The sequence below is a fragment of the Neodiprion fabricii genome, chromosome 3 (genome assembly GCF_021155785.1).
Source record: "Neodiprion fabricii isolate iyNeoFabr1 chromosome 3, iyNeoFabr1.1, whole genome shotgun sequence".
Lineage (NCBI taxonomy): Eukaryota > Metazoa > Arthropoda > Insecta > Hymenoptera > Diprionidae > Neodiprion > Neodiprion fabricii.
This window is the reverse complement of record NC_060241.1, coordinates 18922043-18938122: the sequence shown is the minus strand read 5'-3', so window position 1 is coordinate 18938122 and position 16080 is coordinate 18922043. Positions and strand designations below refer to the sequence as shown.

Here is a 16080-nt window from a genome sequence, read left to right as displayed (position 1 = left end):
TCGGAAAACTGCTAGCGTTTTATTCGATTCCCTTCTCACTTCTTCATTTTGTTCGTTTGTCTACATCCTAATCCTCTAAAATAGTCCGCACTTCCAATTAACAATCAGTGTTTTCAATTCTTAAAAAACGCAACTGAGAACCACTGACTCAACCATGTAGGTTAGACTCGTGGCATTTTGCCGTTGCTTCGGTGCTCATTTTTATGAGCGCCTTTTTGCCGCCGACATCGAGCGCTGCCGTGTCAATTTGACGTCCGTGAAAATCCAGCCTTATAATGATTAGTCTGGCCTTCTCCCATACAGTAACTGTGATAAGACGTTCGAAAATAACATGATCACAGTTGTTAAGTAGCTTTATATTTTAACGTGTTTATTGTAAGCGGTAGCCTGCTCCCACGATTGTTAATCTCTCATCAGCTACACATTATTAATTACAATTCAAGACACATGACTCGAGCTGATAAACTATTTAATCGATCAAGTTTTGAAGCAAACGTCAATTCCTTTCATGATTACGTAGACCGTTAACCGAATATAATTAAAGATGCCCTGCAAAAAAGAACTGCAATCCCGTCGGACCTTTCACTACCCTTTGTCTAGACACAGCCCAATAGGTTGACTGTCCTTAGGATTCTTCTGTCAATGCACAGATGCACTGATTGACCTGAATCGTCATCACAGTTAGTTTTTCTGCATCCTTATCGATAATTCCGCATAAAATAACCTCAGGTTAAAGTAAAACAGGCCCAGATAAGTTATCGATAGTTTAGAGGCGTATACACAGGGTAGTGAGACAACCAAAAACGTTAAAGGACGTGTCTGCTCATTGAATTATTCAAGTGATTCTACCAACGAGTTTACCCTGTAAATTGTCAAAATACTGAAATGAAGACCAAGTAGGAAATATTCAAGTCGATAGTCCTTTGTCCGTTAATATTCAACGGCACACGGTGCCCAATTCGGGAATCTTTAACGTATTAAAGTAATTAAGAGCTGCAGATGCACAAGTTTGGACCAAGTTGTAGACTGGATGCACAGTGTCAACAGCATTCGTCCGACGGTTGCCAATGACTACAGGGATGGGCGAATTTTGGGCGACAGATAATCCACTCAGCGTGTAGCACGTATGGTAAACGTCTCTTGGCCTAAAAAAAAAATGAATCATGTTATAGTGATACAATTGCTAAGTATATACGCCGTAGTTTTCTCCTTACTTGTCAGGTTTGTCTAATAGCCCTCCTGATGGATGTTGACAGCAGGCTAGCAGGTACTTTTGTAGTGCTTCTTGGTCATAGAGCCACAACTTCGATTTATGTCCTTGCTCGCATAAAAGTGCGTGTATTAAGGGAAAGGCGCCACCTTGCCAGAAGGAGTAACATCCATCAACGAGCTTATTAGTTCTGCCTTGAAAACCTCCTTCAAGTCGCATCTGCCTATTCACAGTCCATCTCTGCAATGACAGTTTGGTAGTTTATTTTTATATGTTTAAACAGTGCTTCAGCATAGGATTCAGTTTTATGACAGAAGTTTTCATCACTGTCTATGATAATAAACGTACTCTTTGGTTTTCAAATACATTTATCATCATTTTCCAGACATAAAGTTTTAGATTTAATTAATTTCATTTCCTTGGTCATTATCAGTGCTCTACATTTAGAAGTGAAATAAATATACGAAATTTCATGATTTTCAATCGTACCAGTAATGACGATATATCACACAGTTTGGACTTTTCGAGTAACAGTAATGCAGCTAGAGCACAGAAAGCGTATCCTCCATGAGCTTCCATGCCTGGGCAGCCACCAAAACCACCTTCCCACGTCTGGCAACTTGCTATCCACTCTCCAGTATTCTTGAACATTTCCGGATGGTACACGTTTGTTAATCTGGCCACAGAAACAGCACAATACGCCCCTCGTATGTCAACTTCTCCCCCAACGTGCATACTGAACGCCCCCTCGTCATCTCTCAAAGAAGACAAGAACCGACAGAGCCCCTGCCTGCAAAGGTAATTTATCGAATTGAATTAATTCAATATTCTTTGAAGTACTGTTGTGGCGTTATTATAAAGTAATTGAATTTTACTCAGTGTTTACCTGTCTATTGTTTGATAAGCTTCTGGTGTCCCAATGGTGCAGAGAGCATTCACAGCTGCATAGGTTGGTGCCAGATGGGGGTGTTGCCCTGGACCTCCACCAAACCCACCTTCTGGTGATTGGCATTTTGCTAAGAATCCCGCTATATGAGAATAGTCCTCATCTTCTAATCTTTCTCCTAGTATTTGCAGAGCATGAAGTATCCAGTAACAGAGCCAAGGTCTGCTACTGTCTAGACACTGTCACAAAATAAATTGTGGTTATCTTGCTTATGGATTATACTTTATTTTGTATTTTTGAAGTATTTTTGTATTCTCGTATTTAGCGAATGGGAAAATTGGAATTGAATGTGTTGTGAATCGCTTCTTGTGTTTGTGTCTTTAAAACTTCTTGTCTTTCTGCAATAGAATTATTGATAAGTTATGAATGGAACAAATCAAGATATGAGACAAAACTTTGCTGAAGTGAAAATAGACAGAACTTTGAATTCTAGCATTCTGTGTCACGTATTTTACTTGAGATTCGTTTCCCAAAATACAATGTCTTGGTAGGCATATTCCAGCTATCGTAGTAATAAATATTGAATATGCATAATAAGTATTAACAAATCATTAGAAAGTAACTTAAAATATTCTTTTTATGTAATATAGTTTAAGGATCTTTTTATTTTCTAATAAAAAGTACTCTTTTCTGTTCTTCGCTATGAAAATTTTATATATATAAACAACTCATTACCTCATATGACTGCGAAAGATGCGTCAAGGAAGTTTTGAGGTAGAATACATGATTGTCTCTTGCGAGTAGTGGAAGTTTACCCTCAAGGTCTTGGAGGTGTTGCATGACTTGATAAATCTTAAGTACGGTAGTTTCAACCTCATCCTGAATATGGAAACAAGCGTATTAGAAGTTTGAAAAATCATTCCAATGTCAGCAATGAATAAAATTCATACCTGCATAACAGAACTGACAGTCTCAAAACCTTCCGTATCCTGTTTGTCATTAATCAATTCCTCATACCGTTTGAATACCATTCTTTCCTCAGACTCATCTTCGACGTCAATTGATTCCCAATCCCACATAACCTAAAAAAACGGTATGACAAGATTACGAACGATTTTGTCTGTTTTTTTGTCGAGATCATAGCAAAGGTTATAATCGTACGAAACGAGCAATGTGCGTCGATATATTAAATTACGATATATAGCCGTTATTCTGTCCAGTTGTAAGGAACTCTGTGTACTGTCGCATCAATATATCTTCAGTTAACGTTACTTTTATGCCTGCATACTCCCTGTGTTAGTTCACAACGGCATGTGAATGCCACAAATAGATCGTCGAAATTATACTTGAATTCTTGGGTTTTTCGATTCAGACATCCGGAGGATACGGGGAAGTTGTGTTGGGTTAGGTTAGGTTAGATCGCGTTATTAAGATTATAATTCCATTCAAAATGTTTAAAGCTGATCACGATTTTGATCATTTTGATTACACGAACACGTGACTTTTTGCATGACAAAATCGGATCGCAATTCAGGAAATAAGCACGGTACTCTATGGGAATAAGTTATGTTAGGTTAGGGTTGGTGCATTGGCTTAGGGCGTGTAGCTCACTGGTTATGTTAGGTTAGGCTAGGTATATCTGCTTGGTACACAGGATTAGGCGATGGTGACGTGATGTTTATGCACGATGAATTTCAGCTACATACTTGTCAACAGAGAAAGACAAGTAATTTCGTGAATACATTTGACGCATTCAGTTTGAGTTAAGCCAGATTTGTATTCATGTTTATTTAATAGATAAAGAGGCATTATCGTCGGCCAAGTTCGCGCTGACGACCTTTCATTCTCTTATCACAGTCATACAAGCTAGCCGATTTTTCGAATGCTTTGTGGCTATTCAAAAGTCTCGTCAGTTATCAAACACTAGGTACATGTGTCTATAAAAATAGCAGTAAAGCGGTTGTACGTACCTGGTAAATATATTTTATTGCAGTAAACCCTCAAGGTGTTGCTGTAAGTATTAAGAGAATCGAATTTTCGCTACATAATTACTAAAAAGCAGTGGTTTAAATTGAAAACAAAATAATAATGAGAAAAATTTAATGACTCAATATTATCATTTTTCGATGAATTTACGTAAAGTAAATAATCATGCAATCTCTAGTATGCGTAAAATCGCGTCTTAACTCGTTCGATTAGCGTTATAATTTGCACGAGTCGTCGAATTTGTGTAGGTATGTCGATGAAAGTTTTTTTTCTCCATTTCACCGTATGTTTTTGCATCAGGAAATTATTTCCTTCACAAACAATACAATATGAGAAAGATAATGGATTTTGCATCTTTAAAACGGATTAAATTCAAAATACTGCAATGTGGGTAATTATCAGTTGGTCAAGAAATACTGCGCAGCATTGTCTTAACTGATGTGTACCACTGAATTATTCTCATTTTACTTTGGTGCAGGACTACAAGAACCAAAATGTTGAATCTCAGTTGGAGGAAGATAGTGAGACACTTCAGTAACTATGTTAGAATAGTTGAAGTGGGGCCACGCGATGGATTGCAAAATGAGTCAGTTATTGTACCAACTTCGACGAAAATCAGTTTTATAAACAAACTCTCTGAAACTGGTCTGAAGACTATAGAAGCAACGAGTTTTGTTTCTCCCCAATGGCTTCCACAGATGGGAGACAACAAGGAAGTCTTTGAGGGTATTAACATTAAGCCCGGCATTAGCTACCCTGTCCTAGTTCCAAACCTCCAGGGATTGCACCAGGCTTTGGATGTCGGTGTGCAGGAAGTTGCCATCTTTGGTGCAGCCTCGGAAGCATTCAGCAGAAAGAACATAAACTGTTCGATTGCAAAGAGCATTGAAAGGTTTTCTCTAATCACAGAACAGGCTGCACAGCGCAATATCAGAGTCAGAGCCTACATATCTTGCATCGTCGGATGTCCATATGAAGGCGACGTTAAGCCCTCGGTTGTAGCAAGCTTGGCTGCATCCATGCTTGAACTTGGATGCTATGAGGTATCATTGGGTGATACCATTGGCGTTGGAACGCCCAAAAAGATAAGAGCAGTTCTTAACGAGTTAAAAACTTTATCTCCATCTGGAACCTTCTCGGAGTTTGCACTTCATTGTCACGATACTTTCGGACAGGCACTAACAAACATTTATTCAAGCCTGGATTTTGGCATCAGGACCTTTGATTCATCTGTTGCTGGTCTCGGAGGCTGTCCGTATGCCGCTGGAGCTTCTGGGAATGTTGCGACGGAAGATTTACTGTACTTTCTCAATGGGCAAGGTCTTGAGTCTGGTGTCGATTTGAAAAAAGTTATTGACGTCGGAGATTACATCAGCACACAAATTGGCAGAGAGAACAAATCCAAAGTTGGCACTGCAATACTTAGAAAAGAGAAGCACACCAGAGTGAAAAACTGATTTAGAGAAAATCTGTGAAAATCATTGTAATATGCAAAACATTTTTTTTTGGTTTCAATACAATTTTCAACATACGTTAGCTATCAATTTGTTTCAAAGTAACTCACCTGCTCTAGAGCATTAAGAATTTTCTGAAAATTCAAGATTAAGTCATGTCCACTTTTAAAAAATATGTCATTTTTATTTTCAGTTTTTTTTTCCTACGCATTTCATACTCCATCAGTAGGGCATTGAATTTCCCCTAGATCTTTAATTAATTATTACCTTATAGCTAGTTTAAATTAAATTCATTCAGAAAATGGCTATGGTATATATTACACCTTTACTTTAACAGTAAAACAAATAATTGCTCTGTTTAATGAGGAAATTATAACCGACATATTGATTAGTAGAAACTCAAAATAAACGGTTGATTATGGTTATTATAAAAGTGAGGATGTATCAAATTTGTAAATACATAACTTTCGTTATTGAAACTAAGCATGATAGACAAATTTATGGAATGAAAGCGAAGGTCTTAAAAATTATTTTTGTTTTTATTAATGAGTATGACTTCTTTGATGTGAATTCAGAACTAGGAGATGGCAAGTTTTACTTAATGTTATCTACCAATTATGCAATAATATCTGTCCCGCTTTGCAAGACTTCGGAACATTGAAATTATTTCCAGTACATACTTCACTCAAGAGTATACTATAATGCGTAACAAAGTGGCAAACTCGGTGTTTTCAGGCCGAGCGTAAGTTTGTAATCTGAGTCGTTGATCAGCACGCAGGCGAGCCCAATAAGAATATAACGAATACGAGAGCCGAAGGAGATCATTGCCTCTTTGTTGTATACTATTCTTTTCACATGTAACAAGACTATGTTACGTGGATTTTCACGAAGCACGAAATTGAGGTTGAGGTCATGTAATGTCAGATTGGTTGGGACTGCGCATACGCGGAGTACAGAAAAAATCACGTTTTACTCCCAGGGTTTAAAATGGTCTTTTTTCTCACACCTGCTCTGAAAAGTGCTCTTTTCGTACTTGTACGGCAGGCGTAAAGTAACTTTTTCTCCTCTACTTTATGTTTCTCGCTTAGGATGGTAAAGAAGTATTTGTGAATCCTTCCCTATATTATTCTCCTCTTCCTCACAAGTGTTACGAAAAATATTGGATGTATCCCAGGCGGATAGACGATTCCCCATTCGTACAGATTTTAAAACCCTGGTCTCGGCTTGTGCTACAAATTCCGTACTCGCGGGTGGAAATGATCTATTTTGTATCCTGGATACACGATGCATAATGAATTGTCTTCTGCGTGTGCGCAATCGTAACTTACTCCCACCATCGCTAAAACAGTTCCTTTACATACCGGACACAAGCGTGAAACACGCGTAAAATATGCTTGCGTTATATAAAATACAATAACAATAATTGAAAAACATCGAAGAAACCAAAATTTCGAAACCCCCACTACACAAAAAACCCGATTTATGGCACGATCAATTTTTTTTTGTACATTTTATACTCATCTATAGATTTTTCGATGCAGTTTATATACATGTATATGTATATTAATACGTTAAAGATGATTAAGGGTTACTAAAAATGACTTAATCCTTACAATACTTTATTGCTACGAAAAGCTGGAAAACTCTTGTAGAATGGCCTGAGTATCCAATGTGCTTAAGTCTATGGATCCTCTTGTATCGATCACAACTCCTCTTACCTGTAATAAATTCAAAATGGATCAGAACAGACACAAAGTATATGTTACAGTTTGCAACAAACGATCATCGGCACGGAACTGCCTTACCATATTTGTGAAGAAAGCAGTATGTTTCGGTTTTTCAGAGTATCTTTCATACTGATCTAAACTATCTTGTAGTTTTAACGTAAGACTGTCATAATTCTGAATAACAACAGCTAAAATCTGTTCTTCGGTTGGTGTTGAGAGACTTTGACTTGCTAACCAAGTATCAATCTTCGGAGTAAAGTGATTTATAATATCCCGCACGTTGACTAAGCAGTTTGTCAACTTCAGAGCATGTTCTTTGAACTCGCAAATCTCACTCGTCGAATATCTAAGGGCTGGGTGTAAAATACAAGTGGATCATTAATCAATCCTGTGAAACATTACAAGGATGTTTATAAAATTAAACACTAGTTCATCATTTACCCATAGCATTCAGATTCGTGAAAACGGCCCGCATTCTTATTATTTCGTAAAATAATTCGTCGTAACTGCTTGGCGATGATAGAAAGGTATCTCCATATGTAATGAAGAGATTCAAAATGTTGACGATCTTGAAATGAGAAAATTATTTTGTCAAACTGGAATGACTTGATTGCACAGCACGTAGTTCACTCTACGGAGTTTACCTGGATGGCCAGATGAAATATGTTCATTTTCTTAGCTAATTGACTTTCGGCGGTAGTGAGATATTTCAACAGATGAATCAACGCAGCCCATAGCTCTCTCCATTGATAACCAAGTCTTACGCGGCACCTTTTCTGATAGCAAAGCAATCTTTGCAATACTCCGATACACTGAAGATACAATTCGATTGGAAAATTCTTCATCATGTGTGTCATTATAAATTCAACCAACAAGTCTGAGAATATTGTAAATCGATATCAGTATTTAAAGTGATTATTGAACTCTCAGTGCTAGCAAAAAAAAAGTCTTTACCTAGTAGTGTGGCAGCTAAAGGTTGAATTAGAGCCACCTTTTCCTGGAGTTTTCTATGTCTCATGGGTAATCTGTGTAGTTGAGCTTTGAAGGCCAAGTTAGCATCGTGTATCAAGCTGTTGGCATATTGATCTTCAGCAATGCAACTCAGAATGAGAAAGCAGAGCTTCACGTTTGCAGTTATAGCATCAGTTTTGTTCCCCTGAGTTTTAACGCCTTGCGTAACGATGGAACTGCAATCAAATTCATGAATTAAATGAAGTGTCTTCATATCAGCAAAGATTTGAAGATAATAACATTCTTACCAGTATTCAAAAAACGTTGCCAAGAGATTTACTGGCTGTGCCATTATATCTTGAGGTTGCGCTCCGGGTGCAACTGCATTTGGACCTAAAGTATTATTTGGTGAAGGTGGTGCACTTGTGTCGCTCTGTATATGTGCCAATGTAGTAACAAAATATCTGTTCAAATGTGTCGCTTCATAAAGTGCCAAGAGTAGTGCGTTATTAGCACGAATTTGTTGAGTCTTTGCCTCTTCCTCACCTACAAACATGCTGCCAACCATATTCGTCAATGACGACAACCAAGAAGCTTGAATGTCTGAGGAAATTTATTCAGTTATTAGATGATGTCCAGATAAGTTCTATTTTGTTTTGTTTAGTGGAGATTCACCTGCTCTCTGTTGGTCGAATTGTCGACAAAAATCAGTCAATGATGTTGATATCACTTGACCATAGCCATTCAATGCTACCTCGTCATCTAGAATTGAAAGTTTAACTATATAGGGATTGGCACTTTCGTGTTTCCTGTAGTTCACTAGAAGTGTCAAGAGTAGCACTGCGTCGTGACCATGCTGACTCCTTGTTTTCGTATCTCTTAATAGCTGCGAAATAATGATATTGGTTACAGAAATTTTACAAAATTAGCTTTAGCTAGATCTATAAATAAATAAAAATAGAATCAACCTGCACTAGTGATTCAAATACACTGTTCAACATCACGTATTCAAGCAAAGTGTTCTGGCTAACATTATCCGTGCCGGTAACTATTATCAGTAACAGTTTAAGGCATAAGGCCTTCAAGCTATCTGGGTATTCGCCTGAAATGAAGAAAATTTTTGTTAATACTTGAAGATTAACGAATGATTGAAAAAGTACCCTGATGCAAGGGAGTATACAGAACAGACAGCTGAAAAAGTGGATATTTATGTCTCGATAACCAATTATTGAATTCTAATGGGATTTGTTTTATTATAAACTATGTACATCAAGTTTTAACTTGCATATTTTATTTTATTTGAATCAATTAATAGAAAACATTGTTATTGACAATAACGTAAACCATTTCGCTCAGTCACATCTTTTGTTGTATTCACGCTATCTGAAACACAGCTGGACTGACTTATACCAAATTCGGTGACAGTATTCTTGGATAGTTTGTCTCTCAGTCACAATCTCACGATTTTCCAAAACACAGGACTTTTTTGATTATTAAATAAAAATGTCTTAAATTTTAGAAGAAAAATTTAATTTCAGTATCAAAAAGTTGCTATTTTGACGAAGAAAAAAAAAAATTCGAATCGTGGCAAACAGCATAACGTATCCAAGAATACTGTCTCCGAAATTAAAGAAATACAGTTGAGCTGTTTTATCGATATCGCAAGCACCGCAAAGCATGTCACCAAGCGAAATGGATGATGCTACTGTCAATAAAAATGCTTCCTACCAATTGATTCTAATGAAAAAGATATGTAAATAAAGTTCAATTGGATCTACATTCGTTTGAAACAAATAAGCCACAGTCAAATTGCAAAACTAGTTGTCAAGATATGAATTCCCAAAATTCACTCACTTTTTTAGTAGTATACTCGTATATACTCCCTTAAATTAAGTAAAATGCCTCACCAGTGATGAAGTTATTGCAGTGCCGCATCAGTGTTGTCATTCTCTGTTCAGCGGAGTTAAAACCGACCAAATTATCAATTAAATTAAATCCACAGTCACCTTGGTCAGCTTTTTTATACATTGCTTGAATTACAGCAGACAATGTTTGCAGTGCATACACCACCCTGATGTGGTGTTCGTGTGCCAAAGTATCAACGCAGTGGCATACCAGAGCATTAAGATTTTCTCTCACTGTACTAAGCTGGTCTACAGCTAAACGTAATATTTCAGCCTCAATTTGTGCTACCTGTGAAAAAGGAACTGGTCAAGAAATTGTATAAGGTGAGTTATTTTTTAATGGGAGTTTTGAGCAGTAGCCATTGCATTCAGTTAATACTTCAATTGTTACAATATCATAACTCATTTGACAGAACAGAATAAATTATAACCACCCATCAATGCTGTAAAATTTGTGTTTAATATTTGCTATTGTGTTACTTATAACTTGTTTCAAGTGAAAAATGAGCTTAAACTTATTTTTTTCGACATTTATGTAATAAGGTTTGACGAGATTTCATTCGCCCTGAAATTGTTATTTCATGATGTTATGACAGTTTTCATGCAACCAATAACATGGTTATTGGAAAATTATTTTCGAAAGTGGTACAGGTAAGCGGGCGAAGTGGGTTTATCCTGCCCAAAGACAAAATGGAATTTTTTTTAATTACGATAAAAGTAATGGGCAAATTTGACTTTTGGTTTCATAGGCAATTCCTTCCTGGGAAATGACAAAGTACTATGGGCGAGTATGCGTTTTTCAATTACGATGCATAAAGTACAGGATCCAAACCAGCGAAGCTTGGTTCAATTTTAGATGCAAGTTTATGCCTAGCAGTATAAAGGCAGACGAATCTAAGCCAAAGGGAACAGAGCCGTGCGATTCACAAAACAATGAAAAAGAAGCAACAGTGGTAGAATCTAAGCGCAAAATGTGGCTGTCAAAAAAATTAAGTGAAACTGACGGTCCCACAAGGCTAGAGGAAAAAAAGACATGGTTCCCATTCGGACGTGGATCGAAAGACAAAAAGGTTGTCCTATTAAAGATATCAAAATTTATTTTTGGTAGCTAATAGCTGGCGAAATATGGAAAATTTATCCTTTCTTTATTTTATAGTGCTAAATGAATGAAAGAAGCTTTGTATATGATGGGGAGCAAGCTTTTCACTTTGGGAAAGATGAAAAAAAATACTGGGATTTAGCAGGCGTAATTTTGTACATAGATCATATTTTTATGGAATGGAGCCCTTCTGTTCAAATGATTTTACTACGATCCGAATGAAGAATTGACCATGACCATAACTACAATAAATACTATTTTGGAGCAAAAATTATACATAATGGAGCAAATTTGAAATTTTTTTTGCTGAAATCATCACTTCGTTAGAACAAATTTACTTTTTCTATTTCAGATCACGTTTTATTGCAGGTAATATTTATTTTCGCAATACCCTAATTGTTCCACATTGTTTTGACCAAACCTATTAACTGCACATTGTACCGAAAAATACTGTACACGGAATAAACTCCATTTTAAACCCCATTCATCGTTACAACCATAATTTTTGCAATCGTTATTCTGTGAACAGTACTTTACAAAAATACAAAAATCCTGTTGTGAGTTATGACACAGTTCGGATTTATTCATTCATCATTTAAACCATAATTTTTTGAATCGTCATACTGTGAACGGCATTGTAAAAAAACACAAAAATATATTTGACATGACATCATTCAAATTTAGCACAAAGTCGAAAAATCCTGAATCTGAAAAACAAGTAACTCCTCCTTCTAGTAACCAGGTTAATAGGGCATTAGAGAAAAAAAGATACCGTGTCTTGTGAGCCTTTATACAAATGACAATGATTAAGAAACGTTCAAGTGGCGACAGACCTTTGGTTTGAGGAGAAAGAGTTCATCCCAAAAATGAGGATTGGCAAGTGTGGGTTCATCCCCCTTGAAGAAGCTCTCGTATATAAGTAATATTTTTTCCCTATACTGTCGCTTGGATCCAGAGCCGCTTCTCTTTCGCATCGCCATCGTCATCTTGTCTCGAGCTTTATCCTTGAGCCACCATTTAGCGGCCTATGTAAGTACCTGTAAACAGATTTTATATTATCACATTACCAGATTTGAAGGTAAAAAGCGCCTCAACTCCAATACGCAGTACTCACTGATAGTCGGCAAGGCCTAACCTCGAAGTGTCAGAAATCGTGACGAAACGGGCAGCAAGCCGAGCTAAGGGAAATTACCACGTTGTTGGATCAGTCGGTTTCCGATCAGCTAATCTAATAAATTCCTGTAATGACCTGTGATCAAATTAAACGTGTAATCGAGAGGGGAGAGCGGAAATTGTGCGATGCAGATGCTTGTTTACAGGCGGTACTGCGCGTAAGCAGTGAACATAAGGTGTGTTCCTTCGGCGGACGCATTTTCGTCCCGTTCTGCGCCGACCATATGGGAGTCATTTTCTAACTGATTTCGAATGTAATTGGTTAAAAAGCCAAGATAGCCTTCATATGGTTGATTCTTAGACATCGCTACTTAGACATGGTTGCGCAAGAACACACCCTACATTTTTCACTTACGGTCGCACCTGCTCGAGGTCACGTATCTGTTCACTGCTTCTTGTCATACGATGCAACAATACAAGTTGCAACTGGGTAAAAATAACCTTGGTCATCAGCCGCGCCGTATTCGTCATTTTATCATTAAACTTGTCATTGGACTTTTTCTTCCCCGTTTGAAAAACTAATGACATTGACACTGACAGCGATTGCATGCACTACAAACGGACGATAAATGCCGGGCATTGCTAGGTGGCGCGATAACCTCCCTACCGAACTATGTCGAAATCGAGAACTTGTAAGAATTTGTTTATTGGTTCGTATTACGCACGCAAATACAAGCGTGTAATCCGTAGTGCTAAACTCCGGAACACGTTATTCCGTTATTGTCGCCAAAAGTTAAATGAGAAAGTTGTCGATTCTCATCAGCGATTACCGCAAACCGCGATTTCTCTCTCTCCTCTCTCCCTCTGACCGTTTATTTATCCTTTGAAAATCGAACGTGCACACCTTGTCTTCAAGGGAATTTCAAAAACGGATTATTAAGAGATTGTTGAATTCATTGCCAACAGGAAATCATGCTACATTTACGGATACTTTGCCGTGCTAACAACAGGTAATTCATTATTTCCGCGGCTGATCTACTTACCATTCCTTGTTAGCAAAAATCCCGTGGGATAGTTGAACTTATTTTTAAACAAAATCACAGTAGAATTATACCTAAATTACCGTTTCTATGAGTGTTTTTGTTCTTTGTCGGTATTTCGTTACTTGTGATTACGTTTTTTAACCGGGGTTATCATTGTATTTGTGTTACGTCACATTTCTCGACTATCGTACTTTAATGATAAAACCCGTATCATCTGCTAATTGCTAAGCAATCAATTTTTCAACACAATCTACACTATTTTCCATGGTTGTAGAACATCATGTTATTTTCTACGAGAATATCGCTAAACAGACTTCTAATAGTTCTATAGTTTTATCATATTGCTGACAATTTTGGCAATCAACCAATTAAATTGAGTATTAGTAATGTTTTGTAAGTATCACGATTCGAGCTTGATTTTGATTAGACTTACAACCGTATATCCAAAAATCTCAATATCTGTTAAAAACCAAATATTTTGCAATGTACACCGAAAGTCTTAGAAAAAGACTAACAGGGAAATCTCTATTCCATAAACTCCTATCAATGCTCTCCAACCTTATTCAACTTACCAGTCTTTGCTTATTGCTATTTTCGTTTCATCTTCCTTTAGATCAACTGCACTATTGGTAAAACCAGTGGGAAGCGGTTCCTTATGCATTCTGAAGAATAAGTATCTATTGCACAAACGACGTTACAATTCGTCACATGAAAACTTTTCAAAAGATGAACATAAGAAGTACATCGGATGCATTGGCGTGGTATCGATACTCGGATTTTATTATTACTATACATCGAACAAGCGGAGAGCTTTTGCTCGGGAACATAAAATTGAGTCACACTCTGGACAAAGGTCTAGCCCCGGAGAATTTGACTCGAGGTATAAGTCATATACCTTGTCAGAGGTGGCTAAACACGACAATAAGAATGTTGGCATTTGGGTGACCTACAAGCAAGGCGTCTATGACATAACAGATTTTATTGAGAAGCACCCTGGTGGTGCTGGAAAGATAATTATGGCTGCTGGCGGCTCTATTGAGCCGTTTTGGATGATCTTTTCAAATCACAACAAGCGCGATATCTACGATCTGTTGGAATCAATGCGAATTGGAAATATTTCCAAGGAAGAAGCGTCAACTGCCGTTGAAGGGATGGAGGATCCTTACGCGAACGATCCGCAGAGGCACAAGATTTTAATAATAAATAACCCGAAACCATTCAATGCAGAAACACCTGCACCGTTGTTAATTGAGAGTTTTCACACACCCTCGTTAGTTGCTTTCATTTCATATTAATCATACCCAAATTTCACTGTTACAAACAGCCAATAATTGGATAAATTTGAATTGTGTTGTCAGGGATCTTTTCTATGTTAGAAATCACCTTCCAGTTCCTGATGTAGATCCTCAAACTTATGAACTTGAAATAGCGATAGAAGAGGATACCATGAAAGTACTAAGGCTAGATGACATTAAGAAATATCCAAAGCACACTGTGAGCAGCACGATAATGTGCGCTGGTAACAGACGATCGGAGATGGCAAAGGTACCTATCGGCTTGAGTGGAAATTAAATATTCGTACGTAAGTCTAAAAAACTATTATCTCTTGCGCGACAGGTAAAGGCAGTAAAAGGACTGAGTTGGAGTGTCGGAGCTGTTGGGAATGCAACGTGGTCAGGAGCTAAATTGTGCGATATCTTAAACGAACTGAACGTCAAAGAGGAAGACTATGAGCACATACAAGTACAAATATTAATCTATACCATTATGTGAAATATTTTTTGAACAGTTTTTAGTGCGTAGCTTCAGTTTTCTTTTCATCTACAGTTTGAAGGACTTGACTTGGATCCTTCAAGCACACCTTATGGTTCTAGTATACCAATAAGCAAAGCAATAGACCCTAAAGGGGACGTTATATTGGCTTACGAAATGAACGGAAAGCCTCTGCCCAGAGATCATGGATTTCCTATAAGAGTTGTTGTTCCTGGAGTGGTAGGAGCGAGGAATGTAAAATGGCTAGGTGAGAAGCAGCGAATAAAAAGTTAAACAAGCGATTGGCATGTGTTGGCGCATCAGTTTGTAAGCACAATGCATGTTTTCACAGGTCGAATCATTATCTCAAAGCACGAAAGTCAATCACAATGGCAGCAGGGTGACTACAAGGGGTTTTCACCAAGCACTGATTGGGACACTGTTGATTTCTCGAAATCACCCGCGATACAGGAATTGCCAGTAATTTCTGCAATTTGTACTCCACAATCTGGAGATCAAGTTGTAGTTCAAAATGGAAAAATCAAAGTCGCAGGTGAGGCAAACGACAATCAGTCGTAACTGAACTGGATTAATATCTATTGTTTCACAGGATATGCATGGTCAGGTGGCGGCCAAAAAATAGTTAGAGTCGATGTGACCATCGATGGCGGTGACACCTGGCATACAGCTGAGTTTTTTGGCCAAGATTTATCCAAACCTGGACGTCACTGGAGTTGGACGTTGTGGCAAGTTGAAATCCCGGTCAAAGAAGGGGATAAGAATGTTGAAATTTGGGCTAAGGCTGTAGATTCGATGTACAATGTTCAGCCGGAATCATTTAAGAACATCTGGAATCTTAGAGGTGTACTGAATAACGCTTATCACAGAGTTAAAATTGATTTGAAATAAAAAAAAACAAGTCAGATGATTAAGAAGTACCTAATTAAAATCAATG

At 37.5% G+C, this 16080-nt stretch overlaps 4 protein-coding genes and 1 long non-coding RNA gene across 18 annotated transcripts; 3 read left to right on the top strand and 2 right to left on the bottom strand.

The window, feature by feature from the left end:
* Nucleotides 1-341: 341 nt before the first annotated feature.
* LOC124179236 (protein farnesyltransferase subunit beta) lies at nt 342-4171 on the bottom strand. Of its 5 annotated transcripts, none has more exons than XM_046563452.1 (7): nt 4067-4171; nt 3047-3178; nt 2832-2975; nt 2097-2335; nt 1700-2000; nt 1215-1450; nt 342-1145 (listed from the first exon to the last, which is right to left on the bottom strand). In XM_046563452.1, the coding sequence occupies exons 2-7, from the start codon at nt 3173-3175 to the stop codon at nt 938-940; spliced, it is 1257 nt and encodes a 418-aa protein (XP_046419408.1). In that variant the 5' UTR covers nt 3176-3178; nt 4067-4171; the 3' UTR covers nt 342-937. The 5 variants fall into 5 exon arrangements, with proteins under 5 accessions (XP_046419408.1, XP_046419405.1, XP_046419406.1 ...); XM_046563449.1 differs by lacking the exon at nt 4067-4171 and adding an exon at nt 3258-3682; XM_046563450.1 differs by lacking the exon at nt 4067-4171 and adding an exon at nt 3369-3682.
* LOC124179239 lies at nt 1377-2560 on the top strand. The gene is made up of 3 exons (XR_006869991.1): nt 1377-1466; nt 1644-2008; nt 2116-2560. It is a non-coding gene; the product is annotated as an uncharacterized LOC124179239 (long non-coding RNA).
* Nucleotides 3767-6482, top strand: LOC124179237 (hydroxymethylglutaryl-CoA lyase, mitochondrial). Of its 5 annotated transcripts, none has more exons than XM_046563454.1 (3): nt 3767-4109; nt 4383-4469; nt 4561-6482. In XM_046563454.1, coding segments are annotated over exons 2-3 (981 nt in total). In that variant the 5' UTR covers nt 3767-4109; nt 4383-4467; the 3' UTR covers nt 5540-6482. The 5 variants fall into 5 exon arrangements, with proteins under 5 accessions (XP_046419410.1, XP_046419409.1, XP_046419412.1 ...); XM_046563453.1 differs by having other exon boundaries at nt 4383-4473; XM_046563456.1 differs by lacking the exon at nt 4383-4469 and having other exon boundaries at nt 3767-4069.
* LOC124179233 (armadillo-like helical domain-containing protein 3) lies at nt 5551-12892 on the bottom strand. Of its 5 annotated transcripts, XM_046563443.1 has the most exons (13): nt 12746-12840; nt 12457-12628; nt 12331-12395; nt 12051-12249; nt 10122-10407; nt 9183-9316; nt 8890-9100; nt 8523-8817; nt 8218-8450; nt 7908-8140; nt 7705-7831; nt 7342-7616; nt 5551-7254 (listed from the first exon to the last, which is right to left on the bottom strand). In XM_046563443.1, the coding sequence occupies exons 4-13, from the start codon at nt 12201-12203 to the stop codon at nt 7162-7164; spliced, it is 2040 nt and encodes a 679-aa protein (XP_046419399.1). In that variant the 5' UTR covers nt 12204-12249; nt 12331-12395; nt 12457-12628; nt 12746-12840; the 3' UTR covers nt 5551-7161. The 5 variants fall into 5 exon arrangements, with proteins under 5 accessions (XP_046419399.1, XP_046419398.1, XP_046419397.1 ...); XM_046563442.1 differs by lacking the exon at nt 12457-12628 and having other exon boundaries at nt 12331-12456; nt 12754-12892; XM_046563441.1 differs by having other exon boundaries at nt 12331-12466; nt 12754-12877.
* LOC124179234 (sulfite oxidase) lies at nt 12883-16053 on the top strand. Of its 2 annotated transcripts, none has more exons than XM_046563445.1 (8): nt 12883-13022; nt 13297-13340; nt 13987-14556; nt 14732-14918; nt 14991-15116; nt 15201-15393; nt 15478-15678; nt 15736-16053. In XM_046563445.1, exons 1-8 carry the CDS (start codon nt 12960-12962, stop codon nt 16032-16034), a joined length of 1683 nt encoding a protein of 560 aa, XP_046419401.1. In that variant the 5' UTR covers nt 12883-12959; the 3' UTR covers nt 16035-16053. The 2 variants fall into 2 exon arrangements, with proteins under 2 accessions (XP_046419401.1, XP_046419400.1); XM_046563444.1 differs by having other exon boundaries at nt 13987-14643.
* The last annotated feature ends 27 nt before the right edge of the window (nt 16054-16080 follow it).